Below are 24001 nucleotides of genomic sequence, written 5' to 3'. Positions count from 1 at the left end.
AATAGAAACACTGGTACTATGTTGTGATTCTCAGAACAACAAGGAGGCATGCAGTGAGCTTTCACAGGTCACGGCTAGGTCGAAGAAAAATTAGGGGAAGGGAGAGAGTGGTGAGTACAGTGAAAGGGTCAATGTGTTAGAGTTGGATTTGTGCAGCTGCAGAGACCGCAGGCAGCCTGTGTGTCTGTTTGCACTGCCGCTTTCTGTGATTTGGTCCACAAGGACTTTGTTGAACCTGTTGAAAGATGGGCCTTTTTTTCAAATCATCCCCTATTTCCCCTCCTCTTGCGTGTTCATGAGGAGGGTCCGCCACGTTAAAGTCCATCATAAACTAAATAGCAGGGAGTGGAAGTGGATTAAAAAACCCTCCAACAGCAAGTCTACATCAGGGCTGATTTACTGACCATGTGCAATGCCTGTGTGACTACCCAGACAAACATTGACTCGTAAACTTCTCAAACTCAAAAGAGGCATTTAATTATACAGACATTAACTTTGAGGTTACATTCTGTTTAGTAACAAATATACTCTTCTCTAGTCTAGGAAACGGTAGACATGTTCATTTGAAAGTGAAATGTAAGGGACTGCTGCAAAAACCAAGCAGCTTATAAACAGTTAAAATGAAAAGATGTTTACAAAAAAAAAAAAGAAATGTTACCAAAGAAGCTTTGGAGTAAGTTATATTTTGCTCAATAGCCTTAGGCCTACTGTGGAGTGACTGTAATGAGTCTGCCACCTCACTGCCCACACTGTTACTTATGTAGCCTATTATTAGCGCTGTGTATAATATACTGATACGAAACCATGGTTACGAAAAGTTGGGACAGTTCCTGTTTCCTCCGGAGATGGGGAAGATCATCCTGAAGCTCGCCGCTGTATTTATACCTGACACCTTAATGAAGGGTGCTTCATTCAGCTGTGACGTGCACTCAGTGACGGAGGGGGAGTGGGGAGAGTCTGGTTTGAGGAAGGCCCATGATCTAACATCTCCTCTGGCAGCCATGTCGGAAGTCCATAGCCCATAGAAGCCAACAATGCTGAACAGGCATGATGAATTTTACTCATGTAAGAGCTAAACCAAGAACTTAAACCAAGTCTGTTTGATAGCAAACGTTTTTGTCATTAACAAAACTGAACACCGTTGGGCAGGTTGGGCTCACGTGTAAAATCAGCGATGATGGTGTTACGAGTTTGCCTCAGTAGTTTTGTGATGTTTCCACAAAGATTACAAAGGGGATTCATTTCCACTTTCTTGGCATTAGTTTCTGTCATCTTCACCAACGATTCAAAGCATATAAACTAATAAAGCACAGTGATTCAGTGCGTGGGCCTGATCACTCCCAAGTCCTTTAGAAATGTTCCAAACTCAAATGGTTTCTTGGTCTGAACTGCTTCGATGTGCTCTCTGAAAAAAACTTTTCTTTTATTCACTTACTTTTTGTTCACTTTTGCTATAAGCTAATTAAGGTGAGGGTTTGCTCAATGTGTCATCAGGAACCATTAGTTGCTGTAATTAAGGCATCTTTATCTCTCCAATTAAATCTTAAATCTCTTCCAGGCTTTTCTTCTTACACACCACCAAACCCACCAGCCCGCACACTGACACACACACGACAAGCGGTACAGACTGTTTGTTTTGTGGCTGTGTTCTCCACCTGACAATTGGACAGCGTTGGCGGCTCTTATTAATTTCTGCAGCTACTAAAAAGTGTGTGTGTCTGGCGGGTGTGTGTTTTCTAAACACTCATTTGAAGCACAGCGGTGCACTCAGTCCATTCTCAGCCTGCTCAACTAAAACACACAAATCACTGCTTTATAGCGAGACCTACTGATTGCAGCTCAGCAGACGCCACTCCATTACTCCTTTAGGGGAAATTAATTTCTGTCTTTCTTTGTCCTTAGATTGCGTATATATGGCTAAATTGACCCACTAAGCTGCGTGGCTTAATGGTATTTGAATGGAGGAAAAAATGAAGAAAAAAGACATGATGAAAGTGTGAACACTCAGACTAATTCTTGGATATATTAACAGGAATTTTTTAAGGAAAATGTTTCCAATTTTCACATGAAGACGCGAGAGAAAAGATTTTTAAAAATCACATAAAAAAAAAAACCCGTCAACCCTCTGTCAAACGCAATCATAAAATAACTCAAGTAAATGAAATGAACTGTAAATCTAACAGGACAGAAGTATAATGATAGGAAATTGCATTTTCTTGCGTTTTCAGGAGAAGGAAGAGAAATTACATTTTTAACGACAGGTGGAACTGCAGTCTACCGAATCATAGCCAGGCACAGTTTAGATATAGGCTTTTCATGCCAGGTGGCTAAGGGCCATTATATTGTTTCCTAATCCTCGTTGTGTGCAGCATTCACCAGTCCCCAAACAGAGAGGTGGAAATCATAATTGATGGCTACAGTTCTCCCTTCAGTAGCCTGGGAATTGGCTGCAAACATTACTGTCACTGTGGAAGCATTTGCTGTAATGCATTCAGGACGAGGGGCTTAAAATGAGACTAATTGTATTAGCAGAGTAAAGAGACGATCAGGGTTTTGTCTCTGTGTATATGAAGATCTCATCAGACAGTAACAAACATCGGCAACACCCACACTGTCCACTTCATATGCATCACACATACACATCTTTGACTTTCTCAGATTCATATAAACACTGTGCTTGTTATCATTTTCTCTCTCACACATACACACACACACACACACATATTCACGCAAAGTTGTTGGTGTAATTACCCAGCACGACTGAGGAGAGATTGGAGGTCAGAAAGGTCAGAGAAGTCTCATCGGAGGTGTTCGAGCTGCAATGATACTGTAATTTAAATCACCCTTCACAGACGTACACACACACACACACACACACACACAGAAGCAAACACGGTTGAACACAGGTTAATTAGCTGTCTAGTACCTGGCAGCAAAGTAAGCAACCACAAGTTTGTTCCACAAAACTGTTCTAGCAGATATTAACAGTGTGACATCGGCATGTATTAGTAATAGTGTCATATTAATTAATAAATGAAAAAAGATTTTTTTTTTTTACATGCAGTATGAATTACAGTACCACGAATTAATACTTAACTTACCCCTGAAAACATATCATACGTTTGATTTGTTTATATGAAAGTCTGAAACGCTCTCCTCTAACCTGGAGGTAATTAATGGGAAACTTAGTTAACTATTTTACATCACTTTTACTTTTGAAAAAAATAAATAAAATATTCTGTGTCTTACAAAGTTGAACTTACAGGCAATAAAACACAACCTTACTCAGCTCAGTACACGCAGGAGTTTTGCTGCTACAGCTGTACTTGGTCTGATTTGACTTGTCTATGATTTCCATCCAAGTGTAGCACAACATTTAACCCAATTTTGAGAAAATCTGCAAAGGAAAATGTTAATTATTGAATGAATGCTTCTGTCCACTACTGTCAAATCAAAAACCATAAAACCTTGGCTGCATTTCAACCCTAACTGAAAAATTAAAGCCTAAATTAAAGAATGCTTTTCATGACTTTCAGGTTTAGTGGTTTTTATCCCTTAACATCCCCTAAAACAGCACATATAAGCCCTAATATGGAAATAACTTAATGCATTACAATTCATTAATCATCATCTGAGAATCCCATTCAAAATACCACAAGTGCCTAATTATTAGGTACTCATTAAACCATAGAAACCATCGCTGAATGTTCACCTTAACTGAAACTCATAGGCCCTCATTATGTACAAATTAAGGGTGGTTTGTATTATTTTTTGTTAGTTTTAAGGAATTTGAGCGCTTAAAAACAACTTCAAATGTGTATATGATCCATTACAGGTGAAAAAATGTGGTTTCCTAGTAACGGTTTCAGTACATAGTTGCATCACTGAAATCGTGTTTCGTCAGGCAGCCTGAGCCAAGATGAAGATTAGGAGATCTGGACGCACGCACACACACACTCATGCCACACAGCTGAATTGACACACAAACACACAGCTGGCCAGATAAACCCATAAATGTGATCAGTGGGCTAGCGCTTGACGTCACAGGGGTGCATTCGGGATTATTTAATGTTTTGCAAATGTAATGCAGCAGTTTAAAGACTCTGTTGCATAACATCTCGTGTCAAGGGGACTGGGATACAATACTATGACAGGGCTCACTTTCATTTTATTAAAAAGAGGGGGAAAGTCATTGTGCAAGTGGACAAAGTCATGTCAGTTTGTCAGTTTCTTGTATGGAACAGTTTTATGTTACTTTTCCGTTGCTTGTTTGCTGATTTAATTTGCACAAACTCAGTTCTGTCTATCACAGTAATAGATAAATCATCTTCCGTTATTCAAGGTTTTTTTTCTTCTTCTTTAAGCTGTAGCTGACAGTCAACTGTTCCTAGACTTGCTTGATAATTCCTACTTTCTAATTTCTCATTTTCTGTTATCTGTTGCTGTGCGGCTCAAGCGACGTGCTGGTGTTTGCTGACCAAACTGTCCTCAGTTCTCATTTGTTGCCAGAGTTCATCCTCCTCTCTGCTTAATTGCTGCTGACCTTCTGTTTCTTCATCTCTGATTGACAGGTGTGAAAAGCGGTCTGGCTGGAGCTATAGTTGCAGTTGTTGTCAAGGAAACCGAGAGTCCTGTCCCGTTACCATGGGGAAACAGAACAGCAAGCTGCGGCCAGAGATGCTGCAGGACCTCCGGGAGAATACCGAGTTCTCGGACCACGAGCTGCAGGAGTGGTACAAGGTATGTAAACACGCCGGACGCAGAGTTACTGCGTCCGGCGTGGACATTACTATGACACCATGTCATAGTAATTGTACTATTACTACTTCTACAGAATCAGCAATTTCCACTATCGTTCATTTTTGTGGAGCTGAAGGGAACTGCAGGGTTGTGTGATAATTGTCCGTGGGTTTGTCACTAGGACTGACACCGTCACATTATACATAGTCACTGGATCCATTGTTAATATAAAAATATTGATTATTGTAGCTTTAAGCATAAGATCCGAATACTGTAGGAGCCCAGTTTTTTAGATTGCTCCTTAAATTTTCATGTTCTGAAAGTTAAAGTTATTCCAAAACTTTGATTACATCAGTCCTCTGAAATCAGAATTTGTCATTGATTATTAAATCAATGTGAGTCAGTTATGTCAGGTTGGAGTGATCATTCACAGGACAGGATAGTTATTGAGACTTTTAGTGGACAAGTCAACTGTATACTAGTGTTATTACAAATTTACACCTGTCAGAGTTAATTTTATGCTTCAGTCACTGTCGAGCAAGGACAAATATCATTTTGTGTGTCATAAAGCAAATACAAAACAATATCCTAAACTGGCAATATCCCAAGTTGGAATAAATCATGTACTACCGTTTTAAATTATGTGAGAGCCTTCCTTCCTCAGTAAAGTCATGTTTTGTCAGTAATTAGTAATTCCGACAGCTGCCTTCAGTGTGATGTTTGTCTCCGTCCAAGGCGGGGCCCTACCCGCTTCCCAGTCTGTTAATCCAGGGTGGAGACCAGATTAGATCTTGGCCTGATGAAGTGCCACAGTGAACTAACTGCATGAATTATCTCATCTTGTGTCCACAGATGTGTGTTTGTGTAATGGCTATATGACTTTATGCGTGGCTTAGACCTATGGAACAGATGTGTGAGCTGTCCTGAATAAGAGCGGTAGATGTTAAACCGTCACCTCCCTGACCTGTGACTTAAGCCTCACTGACCCTGGGTCTCTTCACACTGACACTGGTCATGATGGTGTTTGCTTTCTGCAGATTAACAGCTCCTGAATGCTGGAGATGTCATATGAACTGAATAGTGTTTTCCACAGGATGTTAAGGTGCCTGAGGTCTTGGAGAATTTATCCAGCTTGTCTTTTTCGGGGATTTATTGGCAATAAATCTGAGCTCAGAGTCGACAAGCCTCGCTGAAAGTTGTGACGCTCTCTTGCTGAAAATGTCAAAAACACTGGCAATGAAAAAAAAAGTTTATTGGGAGCAGAGCCATGTTGGCTTTCCACCTTCACTTATGAGAATATTTAATATGATGATCAAAAAGTAATTCCAACCTTCAAATCAGGACAAAGACTTTGTCACCTTGCTGCCTCTATCTTAACGGCCTTTGTGAAAAAGAGCTTTATTTATGCTGAACAAAGACCGAGACTGACATGACTTTTACCTCCCTTTTCTCCTCAGGCACAATGCTGCTTTATCAAACGTGACTCCTTGAAAAGGAGATAGAACTGCTTTCAGCTATCTAAGACTAAGCTCCTTTTGAAAAAGCACTGCACTTTTTCAATCTGTTCAGAATTGGAGCATTACATGAATGAAACATTTACTGGTCCAAGTTTTGTTACAGAACTTTGATTCCTGATTGTTCTAACTGCCATTGAAAAGGTTTTATCTGTCAGTAGTAACAGGAGAGTCTGCTGGTGGAAAAAAAAAAAACTGTCGTAGGAATGTATTGTGTTGTCCTGGAGAATGAAAGGGCTTATTTCCCTCATCTTGCCTCATGTCGTCTCATTTCTTTTCCTCAGGGTTTTTTGAAGGATTGCCCCAGCGGAACCCTGAATGTGGAGGAGTTCAAGAAGATTTACGCCAATTTCTTCCCCTACGGTGACGCCTCCAAGTTCGCTGAGCACGTCTTCCGAACTTTTGACACCAACGGCGATGGGACGATAGACTTCCGGGAGTTCATCATTGCCTTGAGCGTGACGTCACGAGGCAAGCTGGAGCAGAAGCTGAAATGGGCCTTCAGCATGTACGACCTGGACGGAAATGGGTACATCAGCCGCGAGGAGATGCTGGAGATCGTACAGGTGAGCAAGAGACATCATATATATACATATACATATATGATGTATATATATATGCTCTTTTTTATTGCAGCATTTCCATCATGCCTTCAAATTTCCCAGAAGCCTATACTGTACATTTCATTTGAACCAGCCAATCATATATAGACTTTTGTAAAGACAGAAATAGACAGGGTGCTTATGATAAGTCCTCACTTCAATTATGTAAGTTAATACATTCGTGTAAGTAAGTATGTGGAGACTCGAGTACTGACATGCAGAGACTCTAATAGGCATACTTAATGTGCTGATTGCAATATTGGCAAAGGCAACAGTTTCTCTGAGGACTGTTAAGTACAGTGCTACATTAGTGCTGCATGTAATCCATTCACTGTTGAACAGAAGAAATAGACAGACTCATATGTCGAGATATTGGACTGAAGATCTCGCTGTCTGTTCTGAGTGTGTGTGTGTGTGTGTGTACGTGTGTGCGCTTGTGGTGTGTGTGTACTTCTGTGTTCTCATGGATTAGTGAGTTAAATTTAACCAGAGTTTATCCCTGAGTGTGCAGAATACTGGGATTATCCCCAAGCTCATTGAGGTTACACACTGCTGGATGAGCGAGGAGGGGCCCATTGTGTCACTGTACACCGAGAGGGACAGGGAGATTGTCATAACAGGGGAAGTCAAATTTGTTTTTACGCCACATTATCGGACGACAGATCATATCTTCACCCTGTACACCCCGATCAAACTAGCAACAGCATTTTTTTTCCTGATATGTAGATTTTAAAAAAGTTTTTGACTTCACCTTGCATAGCGACCATTTATGAGACATTTAATATTTGAACTCACAAAAATGTGTTTACTGTGCTGAGACTATGTGCCAGGGCTTTCTGGGAGAGCTAACTTTAACTAGCAGACTACTGACACGTTGAATGGACAAACAATGCCTTCCTTCATGTTTCCCTCCGGTCTGATTGTTTTCCCCGCCCTGATTGTTTCCACCTGTTTCCCATTACCCTGTGTCTATATATTGTCTGTGTCTCCCTTTGTTCTGTGCCAGTTTGTCTTGTCTTTCGTCAAGTGAGCCAGCGTATAATTCTTGTCAGTGATCTTCTTGTCAGGTTTTGTGTTCTTTTGTACTTTGTTGGTTTGATTTTGCCTTGCTGCCCTGCCTTTGGTTTGAGTTTGTTGTTTATTCCTCGTAAGAGTGATTTTGTGTTTCCTCGTTTGAGTGATTTTAGGTTCTTCTTTTGGTATTTTGTTTCCTTGCGTTTTTCCCTGATTGGGTGATTTTTATTTGCTACTTTGTTTATTAAAGACTTTATTTTTGATTCTACTCTCTGGAGTTGTGCTTTTGGGTTCAGTCTTAGCTCAGTCGTGACACAAACACCGTTTAATTGTGACAACAAACAAACTAGTGGAATAGCTTCACTTAACTTACGAAACACAACAGAACTTTTTTACAACAACATTTTTGTATTGAAGGATTAAGATATTAATTTGCTTTTACACAACAACTGTGGTATAATAATATATTAAATAATGAATGGATTATATTTAAAAATGTGTTCTGCTCACAAATGATCGATCTTGGCTCCATTGAAAGAAAGAATGTAAAACCAGTTTCACTTTGTTCCTGTCAAATAGCTGAGACCTGTTTTTAAAGTCATATGATAAAACTGAAAATAAAGCCAGAAATTGTGACAGTCATTTTCCTTTTACTACAAATCTCCAAATATTTTTTGATATATCATCAGCTATATACCCTTTTTTGGAAGAAGATGCAGACTCTCATTTTATAGTCCAAGAGATAAACTTTAAAAGCTGGTATGTCTTACTAAAAAGCTCAGTGAGCTTATTTTGTGCAAGCTACTTTCCCTTCTGAGGGTGCTGCTGTGACACTGATCTACAGTCAGTTTTACACCCCATACTCCCAATGCAAGAGATTTAATGGGCACGTAAGCTGATTGTAGATCTGTGCCTGAGGCCAGCTGATACACGGAGCCTCTCCGCGCTCACTTTCAGAGGTTAATTTAATGCTCTCAGGGGACGTGAGGCGCTCGTATCAGTCAACAGATAAAGATGTATCAGATCAATACAGTAAGCTCTCCTCGTAACCCCCCCCATCCCCCCACCCTGTTGGCACATGCAGTTTCTGTCGCTGTGGTGTGGCGGTGTGGTTCTACAGGCATACAGACCCTGCGTGGGTATTTGTGAAAAGCTGCCCAGGGAGCTGCTCTTAGCGTCAGGAGTAACAAATGTCAGTGAATCATGTGGACTTTAGAAAGCGCGTATATCAGCATCTTGAAAGCTGCAGTGACTTTATTTTTCAGTTCAGTTGTGTTTTAGTTCTCTCCTGCTGAGTCTCTTTAATGGGTCCCTGCTGGCTTGAATTCACTTATCTTTCTTTTCTCTCGCTGCCACCCAACCGCCCGCCCACCCTGTCTGTCTCCCTCGTTCTTTCTTTCCTGCTTGCTCCGCCACTCTGTCTCTCAGGCCATCTACAAGATGGTGTCATCTGTGATGAAGATGCCAGAAGATGAATCCACGCCAGAGAAGAGGACAGATAAGATCTTCCGACAAATGGACCTCAATAATGATGGTGAGTGGAGGAAATGACTACATGGAGGGAAGAATATGCTGCAGAGAGGGAGAGAAGAGGACAGGAGTGAGGAGCCGCAGATGAATGTGATAGTTTAATGAACATCATTTTTACTGGGAGTTAGATTTTTTGCGAAAATTTAGGACTGAATATTTTAGTATTTTAAATTTCATGTCATGGCAAACACTTGACCCATCCCTCATGGGATAACAAGACACTATTAAAAGCCTTCTACATACTTAGACATAGCAAAATTCAAACAAATTGTACGCTGAATATCAGAAGAATGAAAGGAACTGCTACAAGCCTAAGGTTTATCTTGATAAAGAGCTTTTCTCTCATCTCCCAGGCTTTCTCTAATTAGCAATAAACACAAAGTACAGCTGAGGCCGATGGGAATAAATTACAACTTTGACCTAATAATGGAACTAGATGAAAAGGGATCAAAGTATTCCAGTTCATCCTGTGGGGATCATTAATGTGTGTACCATAGTTCATGGCAGTCCATCCAGTAGTTGGGTGGGTGGTGGCACTTCAGGAAAAGTAAAAAAAAAAATCTCCAAAGTCGTTAGGCCACATCCTTCTGGGACCATGAATATCTGTACCAGATGTCATGGCAATCCACCCAACAGTCGTAACGACATCTATAAAAACCAATACTGAACCCTGTGTTGGTTCTAGATGAAAAGTTTGGATCATCAAAGTCAGTAGGATTCAGCCTTTGGGGAACCATTAATCCATCCAATAGCTGATGAGATATTTCAGTCTGGAACCTAAGGACATATAAAATTCATGTGTTTGTCCATGATGAGTCCTAGATATTTACGTGGAGGATCTGTACAGTTCAGATTATATCTTTGACTTATTCAAATTAGGCTTGGGCTGATGGACAGTACCATCGTCCATTGCTGATGACTGACAGTCATCACTGTGTTGAGTCCAGCACTGAGAGTAAATCAGGAGGCCTCAGTGTACCAGTCTTTACTGGAATCTCAAAACTGAGGATTAAAACGTACCAACAGAGCGAGCTCTCCTGCTCTCTGCTATACCTGTCTTAAACAAATCATCTTTGCATTTTTTCCTTTTCAAAGGAAGGGTGCAGTGCCATAGTCCTACAAAATAATGGCTATTTTTCTCATTTTCTCTCTCTGATTCTGTCCTGCAGGCAAATTGTCCCTGGAGGAGTTTATCAAAGGTGCCAAAAGCGACCCCTCCATCGTCCGGCTACTCCAGTGTGACCCCAGCTCGGCCTCCCAGTTCTGAACTCCTGCCCTGCTACGACCCTTTCTTCTTCACCCTCTCTGTTGCTATCGAACCAGTCACTAAAATCAATGCATGATGGTTCTCGTCGCTCATATCATCATCTTTATTTTTTGTTGTTGTGTGCAAGGATGGAGGAGGAGCTTTAAAGGGGATAAGAAATGTCATCTCTATCATTTTACTTTCATTTTTATATTTGTGAAAAATGAAGGGACATGCATACGTTTAACGCTCAGTCGACAGAGGCGTCCGCTAATGTTCCCGAATATCTCTCTCTCTCTGGAACATTGGATTTCCAGGGTGCTTGTGACGCAGGGTGGGGATCGCTCATTTTCTCCTCCAACGCACATGTATATCATGTATATACTGTACGTCTATGTATAACATAAGACGAAGTACATTTGTCTTCATGTATGGTGCACACTCTCTGGCATTGAAAGGCAGTATTATGTAGCGTAGCTTCTTGGTCCGATCTGAACGGGTGGTCATGGGGGTGGAGGCAGGTGGGGGTGGGGGTTGAAGGGGGTGTGTGGGGGGGGGGGGGGGGGGGGGGGGGGGTTTATTGGGATTTTACTGCTATATGATGTTTCGCTGAGAAAAAGAAGGCCTAAGATCCCATTAGGTATTTATTTATATCTACTGGCATTTTGTTGATTTTTATGTTGTTGTTTTTTTTTTCATTTGTACATATTGTTTTCCTCCTTCATGTTGTTTTATTTATTCATTTTTATTCTTATTATTGTGCTTTTACTTTGATATGTTGTTTAAGATGACCATATTCCAGTGAACAGTGACAGAGAGAGAGAGAGAGAGAGAAAATGTGAGCTAAGGTTGATCTCTTTGGGATTTGTGGTGGTGTTAAGGTGGAAGAATATGAAATTCTAGAGAAATAAGCAGTTCCCATAATGCATTCGATCAATGACACCAGTAGCACATATCGTTTGAGCTGCCATGTGTTTATAAAGTATGGCTGTGCATTTGGTCTGAATGTGTGTGTGTGCATGTGAATATGCAGTGTATGCTCGAGGCTAACTTTTACAGTATTACCATGTTGTGTTGTTTCTTAATTTGTAAGTATTTTAAAGTTCTTTATCAACGAGCAGTTAACTTAAGATAGTCGTGACCTGTGACTATACTGCATGATCCTACCAACCAGACGACGACAAAGTCCACAAAAAGCAGTTAACGCACAGCAGTATCTTTTTGTAGCTCCGCAGTCTCCTCAGCACCGTACCAGGCAGAAATGACTGAATTATTTGTCTTGCTTTGGGACAAACCCTGACCCCACTCTCTTTTCCTCCGACAGACAGGAAAACTCACTAAGGGCTCGTTCATCACTCTCTAGCGGAATGCTTTTATAACCTCCTGGATTAGTCTGCTTCACAGAGCAGTTAAATGAAGGGACATGTTTCATGTGACAGGAGCAAGTTCAGGTACTTGTTCTGATTTGGATTTTTAGGGTTTTCCAGACTTGTGTTGTAATCCGACAGAAACTAGTGGCCATGTTTATATTAGCACTTAAAGAAATCCTTAATATTTGGGATACCTGTTCTAACATATTCAATTAATATTTGGAACGTGTAGAGAAACACTTCGAGACATAGCATCAGATCAGTATCTCTGATTTAAATGAAATATAAACTATAAACTGAATGATATCAGAGTTTAAAACACAGCCTGGACTGAATAAAACATGTTTCAGAGTAAACACCTCCATCTGGAATACTGTGCATATGTAAACAGAGCCACTGGTTGCAGCAGTGCCAGCACCACTCTCATAAATCACCCATTTAAGACCCTTGTTGCCAGATCACTGTTGCCATCTTCTGTTTTGGAGATTAAACACACACTACAAATTCAGTCTGTGATGTAGCTAACCATCGAGCAGCCTGAAAAACATTTAAAGCTGCAGTAAAATAGCATATTTGAAGTTAAGTCCTACTTCTTCTTTATAGTGGACTTGTTCCCTTGATGTCATCACTAAAGACACAATTTTGGGCAAAAATACTATTTTCATTTCAGTCAGAATGTTTCTCGATATGATGCACAACAAACTCAAGGCTGTTAACTGAAGACCACTTCATGGATACTTCATATTATTGTTATACTGGCATTTCTTTATAGGCTGATACCAATACAGCGTGTGTATTTAGCAGTGGTTGAATGTAAGTTAACACGTTATACTGCTCCATTACACTTGAGAGGCAAATCTTGTACTTTATTGCATTTATCTGACAGTTATTGTTATTTTATTAGATTAAGATTTCACACACAAAACATATTATTAGTTTATAAAATATGGACCTTTGTAGATTCATGTACTCAAAAGTAGTCAGAGTAGTAAAGCAGCTAATAAGTTAACTCCACCTTAACAAACTACTACTTTAAAGTATTGCTTACATGTTAATGTATCAATAAGAATGATCCACTAATATAATAATATAACACTGACTAGGACCATTCTGCACAATGAGTAATTTTCCTTTTTATACTTTAAGTAGATTTTATTGCTGATATTTCAGTAAAACGGTAAAGTAAACAGTCTGAATGCAGGGCTTTTATTTGTAATGGGATAGTGTGTAATTGCTTATTTTACCTAATGGTCTGATCCACTGGTATTCAATATCCCTAAATTTGACCATGTCCTTACCACCTCAGTATTTACTCCACAATTTTATTGTTATGATTTTAGGAAATTAGACATAACTGACAAACATCTCATTTTTCAAAAAAAACAAAAAAAAAAAAAAAAAAACACAATATCAGCCTGAAGTAGAAGTGTGTTGTGTTGCCTGACATTTTACTGCCTCACAAACTGAATTGTGTGCAATGGTGGCAAAGTGAACTACCAATTAGAGCCTGAGAGCTGTGCTGGTGCAGCTGCATTCATATGACATTAGACTGATCTAAGGTTAACTTGTACCAAACATTTGCACAGGAGCTTCCTAACCAGCCACACCTCTGCTTTGGGGATCCTATAGTGTCACTGCCTTCTGCTGGTAGGATAAGGAACAACAGTTGCTACCCCATGATCTATTACAGTTCAACCCTTTTCTATTCTCACTGCCTCTGATAAACTGGTACTTTGTGTTGGATGAATACGTCCCCTTCTTTCTTCCTTCCTGACCTCTCTTTCCTTCCTTCCTATTTTTCTGTTGCATGAAAACCTCACATGAGGATGTCATGTTTGTTCCGTTGGACCTGAAATAGAAATATACCTAAGTGTTTCAAAGCTGCACGTGTGGAGTGCTTCCTCATTTCTGGTTGTTTATGATATGTTTGGAATCTTTTAAGGGGAAGAGTATCTCATTGTGGACTCAGACTCATGTCTGTTTTGACATGACACATCGTAGGCCCTTATTAACACACAACCGACAGGACGTGTCAAAGTGTAACCAGTCATACCTGTCAGGTTACTATAGCTGCTGCCAGTACCACATATTAAAATGAAACGTTTTCGGTTACAGAGTTCAGAGACAAAGCACACAGAAAAGCTGCATGATTTTGAGTAAAAACTTTATTTACTTAGACAATAAATACAAAATCTTGCAGTACTAGTTTCTCATGAAACTAGTTTTTCTTGACCTAACTGCAGGGGGAAAAAAAGCACACACACACACACACACACACAATTCTCATTTACTCAAACATGCAAACCAGCACTTCCACCCTCAGCAAAGACAGGTTGAAGGCACACACCCCCATGTATTCTGTGTCGATTCAACTATGGAGACATTTCCTTATCTGTACGGATATTTCCCTATGTCCTACCTCTGTTATGTCTAAACCCGAACATGAAAGCAATAGTTCAACTTCAGGTCTTTACACTTACTCAAACTAACCGTAAGTGTAAGCATATTTCCCAAAGAAAAAAAACTATTCTTCTAACTCTGAATTAACTCCTTGTATGAGCAACTACTGGCATCATGTCCCCACGGTTGTTTCGTCTTTTTATCCTGATATGAATAAGCACAAAAATACACACATTCACATAACAGGGATTCCACACACACAGTGCAGAGATCCCCTGAGCTGCAGAAATTTTATGCATCAGGTTTCAGCTCAGGTCCACTGCACTGCTAAATAAAACATATTCTGTCTCAGAGTCCATTGCTTTGAAGTACTGACAAGAACACAGGGTTGTGAGTATGATGTTTGAAGCTACAGCTGCAGTACAAAACCTCACAGCCCTTGTTCTTCACGAAGCTCTGGCCTGTCAAATAAGGCTAAATCCAGAAGCTGGACCTTTCCAGCGTACCTCTCTCCAGCAGCTGGTGTTCCTCCGGTGCCCTTTGCTGGCTGCCAGCCCTCGTTCCTGGCCTTTCTCTGCCTGACCTTTCTCTGTTCGGCTGGCGGAGAGGCCGCCTCTCCGAGGGAGGAAGACTCCGGTGCTGACGGGGAGGATGCTGCGGAGGGGGAGGAGGTCGGTACTGCTGTCTTGGAGGTGCAGTGGTCCGTCTCAGAGGTTCTTGATAGCTTCTTGGAGGTTCAGTATAGCGTGCTGGAGGTTCATTGAAGGCTACTGGCGATTCAGTATAGCGAGAGGGAGCAGCTTCCTCTATCGGTCTCACCACATTGATCTAGAGAAATTATTTTATGACAGTTTTTCAATCCAGTTTTAAAATATCGCCCTATTGTTTCCATCTAAAGGATTAAATTTTTTAAAAGCAGAAAAATGTGTATTTGAGTCAAAATCTCACCGCTCTGCCATAGTCCCTGCGTGTCTTCCTGTTTGGGCAGCAAGGCAGCCCCAGGAATGAAACGCAGACAGCTAAGCACCGGGAAGAAAACACCATCTGGATGACACAAGTCACAATCAGAGGCACCCAAAGGATCAGAGTGGTACTCTGGGGAGAGATAGAGGAGCACAGTTAGTGGCAGCCACCAGCTGGACCGTACAGAGCATAATCTGAGACAAGAGCTCTCTTCACATAAATGGGGATACAGTCTGAGTAATGATGTGATACAGGACTGTTTTTTTTCCTCAGACGGCTGTGGAGACCTGCAAAAAAAAAAAAACAGCAGCAAAGTTCTGGAATTTCAGTTTGCACAGGAGAGTCAGCGCTGTGAATAAAATATGCTGAGGAGAATGTATCAAAGCAAAAGTGAAGAGAGGGAATTCAAAGAAAAAGAGCTGCCTTTTGTTAGGCATGCTGACTTACAGACTACAGAGGAGCAAAGTTTGGAGCTTTCTTGGGAATTTATTCTGAAATATGCAGGAAGCACAAAAAATAAACCTTGCATAACCATCATTACTGCCTCTAAGCAGCTATCAGAACAAGAAACCCAAGACACGCTTTTAGGTGATGTAATGCACCCCCTCCAGCAGCCATGTTGGAGATCCCCAGCTAATAGGCAGCTCGGAGTGAACAGCACAGTATTCTGAGCTGGGGCTCATTTTCTGATTAAAGGGTGAATCTGGTTTATGACGGTTTAATTTTTAGCCATCATTTTTAAAGTAAAATCAAAAATAAGCATATCTAAAATGACTCTCATTATCCCTCATTTCAGGAAAACTGAGCAGTTTGGTTGCAAATTGTACTGTTTACCTTCGTTTACTCTTCAAAATAAGTCTCCCGATTTACATACATGTATTTAATAGAAAGTTGATAACACAATCTAATGTAGTCGTAAGCAGATATAAATACTCCTGTAGAGTATTTATGAAGCTATAACTTCTGTGGAGACAAGAAAATGTTACCTGTTTACCTATGTACATGACAACCCTCAGCTCCACTTCACTGCCTTGTGTAACAGTGAATAACATAATGTACAATAAACAGGCATTTGCATGACAACAGCCTCCTTTTCAGGAATGGAGCAAGTCAGACCTTCCCACTGTCGCTCTGTGTCACAAAAGTGATAAGATTGTAAACACAGCTGCTGCGGGGATTGTACGTCTGATCTAGTGCTGTTTGTGCAATTAATGGGTGAAATCCCTCACTGAACTATAACTCAAAACCCACTCCGTATGTATCTACAGAGGGACCGCCATTAACCTCTTGTGTCAAGTATAAATCCAGCTTAAAACAAAGGTCGCTTAAGTGACAAATTGTAGACTACGAGCTGTGCGAAAGTGCCAAAGTGGTGCTGATGTGTGGATGCGGCTGTGAGGCTGAGCAGGCCTGACAGTCCATCAGCAGCCCACTGGAACAGGACAGAGCCTGACAGGGTCAGGTCAGCATCTCTGCCACCAAACCAAGGGCTGCAGAGAGTGACTGACTGAGTGACAGAAAAGACAGACACCCAGCTTCCCTCTGCCTCTTTCTCTCACACCCTATGTACACACAAACACACACACGAGTCACACAGTCGCCATGACGCGCAGCCACACACCGCCCAGTTGTGTTTATGCAGCGGTGACAATGGTCAGCTGTTCAAAGAGCCAGCTGCTGCTGGAAAAAGTCACAGTTCATGCTTTGATCTCAGAGTCTGTAGTACACACTAATACACTCACATAAATACGCGTGGGGTCAAAAGGACACTCGTTGGTGATGCTGGAGTAGCCAATGGCGTCGGGGAAGCGGCAGTGAGTCAGGAGGCTCCGCCCGCCATGAATGATGGCCCTCACCACAGACACAAAGAGCCCGATGGCTGAAGCTGCCGCCATGACTGCTGCTGCCAAACTGACTGCGAACAGTGACCACGTCTGTGGAAGAGACACCACTAAAATAATCAGAGAAAAGAAAAACTGATACGATGAAGCTTTAATGCTCCTGTTCGGGAAACTGGGGCATCTGCAGCAGTAAATAGATAAAAGCAAAGCAAAGAATAAACAATATTCATACAAACAGAGCAAATACAGCAGAGTTGAGATTTAAGGCATCTGTTACAACATGAAATAAATATATGGGAGCAAATGGAGAGACAAAAATAAATGTCAGGAAAACAATATATATTCAAAAATCTGAAATATGTTAATGAAGAAATACACAAAAAATTAAGATCAACCAGATGAAAATAAAAGAAGACAAAAATATGATTTTAAATGACTGTTTCCCACACTTGGGGTGAGACGTACAGAAAAGGTACAGAATGTCTATAGACATTTAAAACTGCTTTGTGAAGATGACTGAAAAGTTAAATCGAAACATGAAGAAACATCGCAATCTGTGTGGGCGATTACTAACTGCAGTAGCCAGCTCATGTGATAAAGAACTATGATAAATTACATGGAAACAGGGAGTGTTGCGATTACATGTTATTCATGCCATGTGATGCCTGGATGACTGGAAAAGATAACAAGACAGATGAGGAGGGAACCTGTTGCTCGTCAGCTCTTCCCTGTCCAGTTCACAGTTGCTCATACCAACAAAGGAAATTGGGAGTGGTTTATCAAGGCAGGTCTGCCAGGGTTTACTCATTCTGTTCAGATCCCTGCCTCGTCAGTCCCGTCTGAGCAGCCCGACAGCTGACTGAATAAACAAAGAGGAAAAGCCGTGTTGCACGACTGCAAGGCTGGAGAGGCGTCAGACACCTGAAGCAACACGCAGGAGCTCAAAAGGCTTTTTTTTTATGTGCTCCTATCTAGACAGAAGGAAAGGCTGGGAATTAAGTGTGAGACAGCTGGAAAATATCAAAGAGAATGAAGTACAGGTAGACAGATCAAAATTAGTGGCATGAAAACACTGATCAGGCGAAGTAGGGAGGGATCAGTGAAAAGAGCAGAAAAACAGCAGAACCTAGTGTACATGGTTACCTGTGTGTGCTTTAAAACTTTTTTTTAATCACGTCTTGAGAACTTTCAAAGAAATAATTGTTAGGAAAAACAAAGTGAAGGCACTAACCAGGGCTCTACTCTTCTTGTTTTTAGACAGGACTATAGCCAGAATGCCAACAACAATTGCCTGCAGAGACAAGAGACAGATATTGTTCCATTTGAAAAATATGACTGTACAGGAGAAAGGAACAAGAGGTATCATGCAAAATGACCAGAAAATCACAAATTCTAAAATTTCACATCATATAATTCTCATTCAGTCACAAGACTCAAGGTAGCAAAACAAGCAAAGTGAAAACATGACATCTTTCAACATCACAGCTGTGCTGTTGTTACAAGCATTTCAAACATGCTCTTAAGAGCCTCTGTGTGTGTTTTGAAAGCTGTTTTTGTCAAGCCTGACAAAATCATCATGGACAAGCCCTTCAACTTTAATTTCAATTCAGAATATCAATTGGATTTATCAGTTTGAAACTATCAGCTAAATCGATTACTGAACCAAATGACCATTTTCTGTATATTTAAAGTGGAAAAAGGGGGTGTTCAGGGGTTCTTTGTTTTGGAGTAATACAAGTAACCCTAATGACGAGAAGGTTCCAACGATTTGTTTCACTAAGATTTTAAACCATTTGCAGGATTTAACATAATAACATCATTTTTAAGGGGCTACATGGAGCCACTTTAACACATACTTAATGTACTATATGTCACTTTTTATGGCATCTGTGGCGTGCAGAGTGCAACCACAGTCACGATGGAACAACTTTTCATAACAAAAGCAGTGAACTGACAACGTTCTTTCTTTCTGGATTGTGGCTGTTGTGTAGTTTTTCATTAAATCTCCAGAAATGTTATCAAATCCCCCTCTTGATATCGCAGAAAGGCTACAGGGTCGGTACAAGACTTATATCTTTATACACTCACCACCAGGCCGGACGTGAGAGCCACCACGTTAGAGATGGCGTACTCCATGGCCCGGGCCTGCTTGTGGAGGTTGATGTGTCTGAGCACCACACCGTGCACCAGTGCTCCCAACAGGAAGTTAACATGACCGATGAGGATCATGCTCAGACCCATCTTCATCAGGGCCTTGGGTTCCTCCAGGCTGGAACAACACACTCCTGAAGAGTGGAGGAAATAAAAGAAGCAAGTTCACGCTCCAGGCGGTGAAACATAGAGAATCTCAACACAAAGCAGGGAGAGTTGCAGTGATTTCACATAATGTTACATCATCCACGTTGTCCATGTGGTATTGATCAGAGACACACGAGAGCCCGGTCAAAACCACCACAGAGATGTCACCTGCATTAATGATTAGCTGCTGAGAACATAACTTAGAGTACAGGCTGTGCACACTGGAACTATTTTGTGTCAAAATATGGTTATGACCAAAAGGGACAATTCATTTAATTAGTTTAAACCAAAACACAGAATCATAGCACAGGAAATGCCATCTGCAAAGCAGAAAGCTGAAGAAAATCAGAAGAAGAGAAGTCTGAGCTAACCTGTAATCAACCCCCATGATGACAAGCACATCTAATGTAACATAATGAATGTGAACAATTTGTTAAATGTGGTTATTGCACTTGATCTGGTCATTTAAACTTGGTTCTTATGATATGCATGAAGGAGTGTGTGTGTGTAATACAGAACATGTCCGTTTTAACATGGCCACTGCTGCCATTGTCACACACTGTGCAGAGGTGACAATTTGTATTTCATGTGAAATTAACTCTGTTCAGCCTCAGATACTTTAACCAAAGGATGTTTCTGCTAAATCGGTCCGAAGAACCTATTTACTTAGATCAATATCAAATATCACGACCAATAAATAATCATTATTCAGCACCATTGATAAGTGTTCAAATGGTTTTAACCTGCCAGGAAACCATCTGAAACTTTGAAATGACCAAGCCAGACTACCTAAATATATAAGTAATGATAATGCAATTTAAAGCTTTCCTCATAAGATATCAGAATTGATCATCTCCAGACTGGTGAGCCACACCATTACCACACCTTAACAAACACGCCGAAACTTTTAAACAAACAATGTCTGCAATTTACATACATTTAAATAAACTTCCCAGACATGTGTTTATTACCTGAACTGGCCATCTCTGTCAGGTCACCATTCGTTTAAACTGACTTAATCTTGAGCGTTGAGCTTTATCAGCGTGTCCCCTCTTCTCTTCAAAGCATGTCATTCCATCCAGAGAGAAAGGCAGACAGAAAACGACACCCCCGCTCAAACATTTCAAAATAAAACCTCATCTTATCTCAGAGCGCATCATGGTATGATAACAGTCAGTTTATCTTTATGTGAAGCTGCTGACAGCTCTTGCCTCAGTTTATAGTTTCATATATTCACTAACTGCAACTAATGACGCGCATTTAAAAAAAAATAAAAGATAAACTGCTCAAACTGAGCATAAATAAAATAGTGAAAGTTTAAACCACTGAATAAAAAAGTACCAAAATGAAGCCTGTGTTTAAGACATAATATGTAGCAAAGCAATTTTCTAAATAATATTAAAGTTTCCTCACATGCACTCCAGTGGTGAATTCCACTTTACAGGGTGGGGCATTTTATGCTTTTATTTTGAAACCAAAGTTGACAATTGCCGGTTGCCTGTTGAATTTCGGCAACTACCAGCGCAGGTGCATGGGCTGGGGACTTCCTTGTTTTTTTTGAGGTAGGAACAAAAAAGTATGAAAGTGCCTCACACATACTTATATGCTACAAAACAGTCAACTGTGTTTAGTTGTAACGTTGTTGTTTTTTGTTTGTTTGTTTTTTCTTAATCATTGAAAGGTTGTTTCCGATAAATGAGGCGCGTTAAGGACTTAAATCAATTATGGAAATCTGTAGAGGTAACACCTGGATCAAAGCCTGGACAAACATGACAGACTGCGTTTAAAGATTTTCATACAATTAGAATATTAAAATCATGTTACTGAAACATTATATTAGTTTAAAAAGGTTATGTCTACATGGTTTCAGATAAAATATGAAAATCCTCATATTTAAATCCTCATGTCACTAAAGATGCTATAGTTCACGAACATAGTAGGGATTCAAAGTTGACTTTTTAGCATAACATTTAATTCACAATCATAAATAACTATGGGAATGATATCGTTGCCATATTGTTTCCTGAAGGCTTCACATGATAATGTAGCGTGCATTTACTGCCACCAGGTGGAGAAATTGCGCCATTAAAAGAGGAGAAAGCAGCTTATTCCCATGAACAGTCATTTTCTGTGATTTAATCCAAGTTTAACTTTATTCTCAGTGTTTGGACAATCTTTTTTTCAGGGAATACAAAAAAAGTAATGTCAGTTTTGGTCGTGGTTATGCTTAGAAATGATAGTCTCAAACCTATGAGCATCCACTTTTAATTTAATGATCAATCAGTCCAATGTGTGTCATTCACCTCTCTTCTTGTACAGAAACCCACCCTATAGTTAATCAAACAGAGGCGTAAGAAGACATCTTGATTCTCTTCACTTGGTCTCCAGCTACGATGTGAGAGAGGACTTGCAGCCATCACAGTCCACACCAGGGTGGATCTTTCTAGCTGAAGTGTGGATGCTGCCTCTATGTCTGAGATTCACCACCCGGGACGCAATCAGATAGAAAATCTCACAGATGTTGAGCACAACACACACCACAGATGCCCCTACCATGAAATAGGTGAAAACAGTTTTCTCAGTGGGCCGGGAAATGTAGCAGTCCACCAAATTGGGACAGGGACTGATATCACACTGGACTTTCCTGGGCAGCTTGAAGGTGTCATAGATGTAGTGGAGCACGTAGAGAAACAGGATTTCGAAGGCGGTTTTGGTAAACAGGCTCATCAGATAAGTCCACCAGAGCCCGCCGTGCTTTTGGCCCGGGTTGTCGTACAGCCGAGTGTTCTCGCCGTGCTTGGCCTGGTACTTGCGTTCCCGCTCTTCTCTGTAGGCCACGTGTAACACCACCATGAATGAAGGGCAGGTGACGAAGATGAGCTGGAGCGCCCACAGGCGAATGTGGGAGATGGGAAAGAAGTAATCATAGCAGATGTTGGTGCAACCTGGTTGCCGGGTGTTGCAGTCAAAGTGTCCCTGGTCATCACTCCACACGCGCTCGGCAGCCACCACGAAGACCAGCACCCGAAAGACGAAGACCACTGATAGCCAGATGCGTCCGAAGGCTGTGGAGTATTTGTTGACTCCACTAAGAAGACCTTCGAGAAACTTCCAATCCATGAGTTCAGCTTTGATTGAGTTCTATTAAAAAATTGCAGGAGGGAAACTTTATAAACTGCTGAGCTGAAACACAAGAAAGAGAAAAAGGTGAAGTTGGTGAAATAAATAATATGAAAAACATAGAAAATCGGCTTTGATTCAGTAAAATACTCTGTTATGTGTTCCAAATATTTCACTGTGGATTTTTGAAACGTGTTCTCTTTTCTGATCAAATATGTCACTGATACTCTGAAAGCTCGAAAATCTGGCCCACTTCTCACCACTTAAAAATGTTCTCACTTACAAAGTTCGGTACTTTGACGAGTGACTCCTTCAATCATTGAAAAAATACGTACTCGTTCATTAAACCTTTAGTAGTGCACAGGAATATATGTCTTCAGCTCATACACTCTTTAGGAGAGTTCAGGCTGAAGTTTGAATGTTCGCTCAGTTGCCTCCTGCTGCAGTAATCCACTGCTCTTAAATTTCATGTTCTTTGCTTCGCAGAAAGTCTTAAAAATGAATATGAAAAACCTAAAATACTCATTAACAAAACATGACAAAATCTTCTTAGCTTACCTTAAGAGGTCTGGTTTTTGACTCAGTCCATCATGTCCCGTCTTGGAAATTGGACTTACTATGGGACCAGGGAACTTCTGTCCTACAGTGGGTCTCCAGTATTGACTGAGTAGTAGAAGAATCAGCTCTTGGCCATAATCTGGAGGTGTGGCCACTTTTGGCATCCACCCAGACTTTCCTTTTAAAACTCCAGCCAACAATGACAAACTTTTTTAAGTTTCTTGTGAGCACCACCTTATCTTAAAACTGCCACACAGTGAATGATGAATGATCAACTTGATTTCACTATGGCAGTTGTACAGTGAAGAAAAAAAAATCACATCAGTGGTGTCAGTGTACCAAATTCCTTGTTTGGTCAAATGAATAAAGGTGATATGGTATATTACATAACAAATAGACCTCTGTCTGCTCTGTTCACCATGTGTCTTGACAGGTGACTTCATATCAGTTCCATTAAGCAACTGCGATGTGGAGATATGCCCCTTTTGTAGCCTTTGATTAATCAGGATTAAACATGGCCACCACCTAACATTTGTTTGAGCAAGCACTCTGTGACCATTCAGGTACGCCTGAGATATGGAGAGCCAGTGTCTCAAAGTCAGATACAACGAGCCTTTGCTTGTTCTTTTTCTCAGGTAAGAATGTACAAGAGCCACTGCCTCATTAGTACACTCAGTTTTATGATACTGTCCTTTACAAATCTACTCTCGGCCTGTTGTTCTGCTCCAGAAGGAATGCCGGATGTGTTTAAGGTCTGAAACTTACTGTAGGTGTGGTGATTTTAATCAACTTTTGTCAATAATGC

General features: G+C 40.7%; 3 protein-coding genes across 4 annotated transcripts; 1 reads left to right on the top strand and 2 right to left on the bottom strand.

The window, feature by feature from the left end:
- Window positions 1–4644: 4644 nt before the first annotated feature.
- LOC121191725 (hippocalcin-like protein 1) lies at window positions 4645–10667 on the top strand. The gene is made up of 4 exons (XM_041053075.1): window positions 4645–4740; window positions 6539–6820; window positions 9299–9404; window positions 10570–10667. Exons 1-4 carry the CDS (start codon window positions 4645–4647, stop codon window positions 10665–10667), a joined length of 582 nt encoding a protein of 193 aa, XP_040909009.1.
- A 3496-nt stretch (window positions 10668–14163) lies between these two features.
- tmem54b (transmembrane protein 54b) lies at window positions 14164–20605 on the bottom strand. 2 transcript variants are annotated; one of them, XM_041053856.1, is made up of 6 exons: window positions 20490–20605; window positions 19309–19505; window positions 18452–18511; window positions 17122–17313; window positions 15365–15511; window positions 14164–15244 (listed from the first exon to the last, which is right to left on the bottom strand). In XM_041053856.1, the coding sequence occupies exons 1-6, from the start codon at window positions 20500–20502 to the stop codon at window positions 14891–14893; spliced, it is 963 nt and encodes a 320-aa protein (XP_040909790.1). In that variant the 5' UTR covers window positions 20503–20605; the 3' UTR covers window positions 14164–14890. The 2 variants fall into 2 exon arrangements, with proteins under 2 accessions (XP_040909790.1, XP_040909791.1); XM_041053857.1 differs by lacking the exon at window positions 18452–18511.
- Window positions 20606–21906: 1301 nt separating this feature from the next.
- LOC121192262 (gap junction beta-3 protein-like) lies at window positions 21907–22638 on the bottom strand. Its single transcript, XM_041053859.1, has one exon. It carries the CDS (start codon window positions 22636–22638, stop codon window positions 21907–21909), a length of 732 nt encoding a protein of 243 aa, XP_040909793.1.
- Between the last annotated feature and the right edge of the window lie 1363 nt (window positions 22639–24001).

This window comes from Toxotes jaculatrix, chromosome 13 (assembly GCF_017976425.1).
Source record: "Toxotes jaculatrix isolate fToxJac2 chromosome 13, fToxJac2.pri, whole genome shotgun sequence".
Classification (NCBI taxonomy): Eukaryota; Metazoa; Chordata; class Actinopteri; family Toxotidae; genus Toxotes; species Toxotes jaculatrix.
The sequence above is the reverse complement of the archived record's forward strand: the minus strand, read 5'-3'. Positions and strand labels throughout refer to the sequence as shown.

Coding starts and splice junctions, on each gene's coding strand:
- tmem54b (XM_041053856.1), bottom strand. Junction 17,314..18,451: donor ACAAGAAGAGTAGAGCCCTG/GTTAGTGCCTTC, acceptor TCTCTTCCACAG/ACGTGGTCACTGTTCGCAGT. Junction 15,245..15,364: donor GCAGGGACTATGGCAGAGCG/GTGAGATTTTGA, acceptor TAATTTCTCTAG/ATCAATGTGGTGAGACCGAT.
- LOC121191725 (XM_041053075.1), top strand. CDS start 4,645: ATGGGGAAACAGAACAGCAAGCTGCGGCCAGAGATGCTGCAGGACCTC. Junction 6,821..9,298: donor AGATGCTGGAGATCGTACAG/GTGAGCAAGAGA, acceptor TCTGTCTCTCAG/GCCATCTACAAGATGGTGTC. Junction 9,405..10,569: donor AATGGACCTCAATAATGATG/GTGAGTGGAGGA, acceptor TCTGTCCTGCAG/GCAAATTGTCCCTGGAGGAG.
- LOC121192262 (XM_041053859.1), bottom strand. CDS start 22,638: ATGGATTGGAAGTTTCTCGAAGGTCTTCTTAGTGGAGTCAACAAATAC.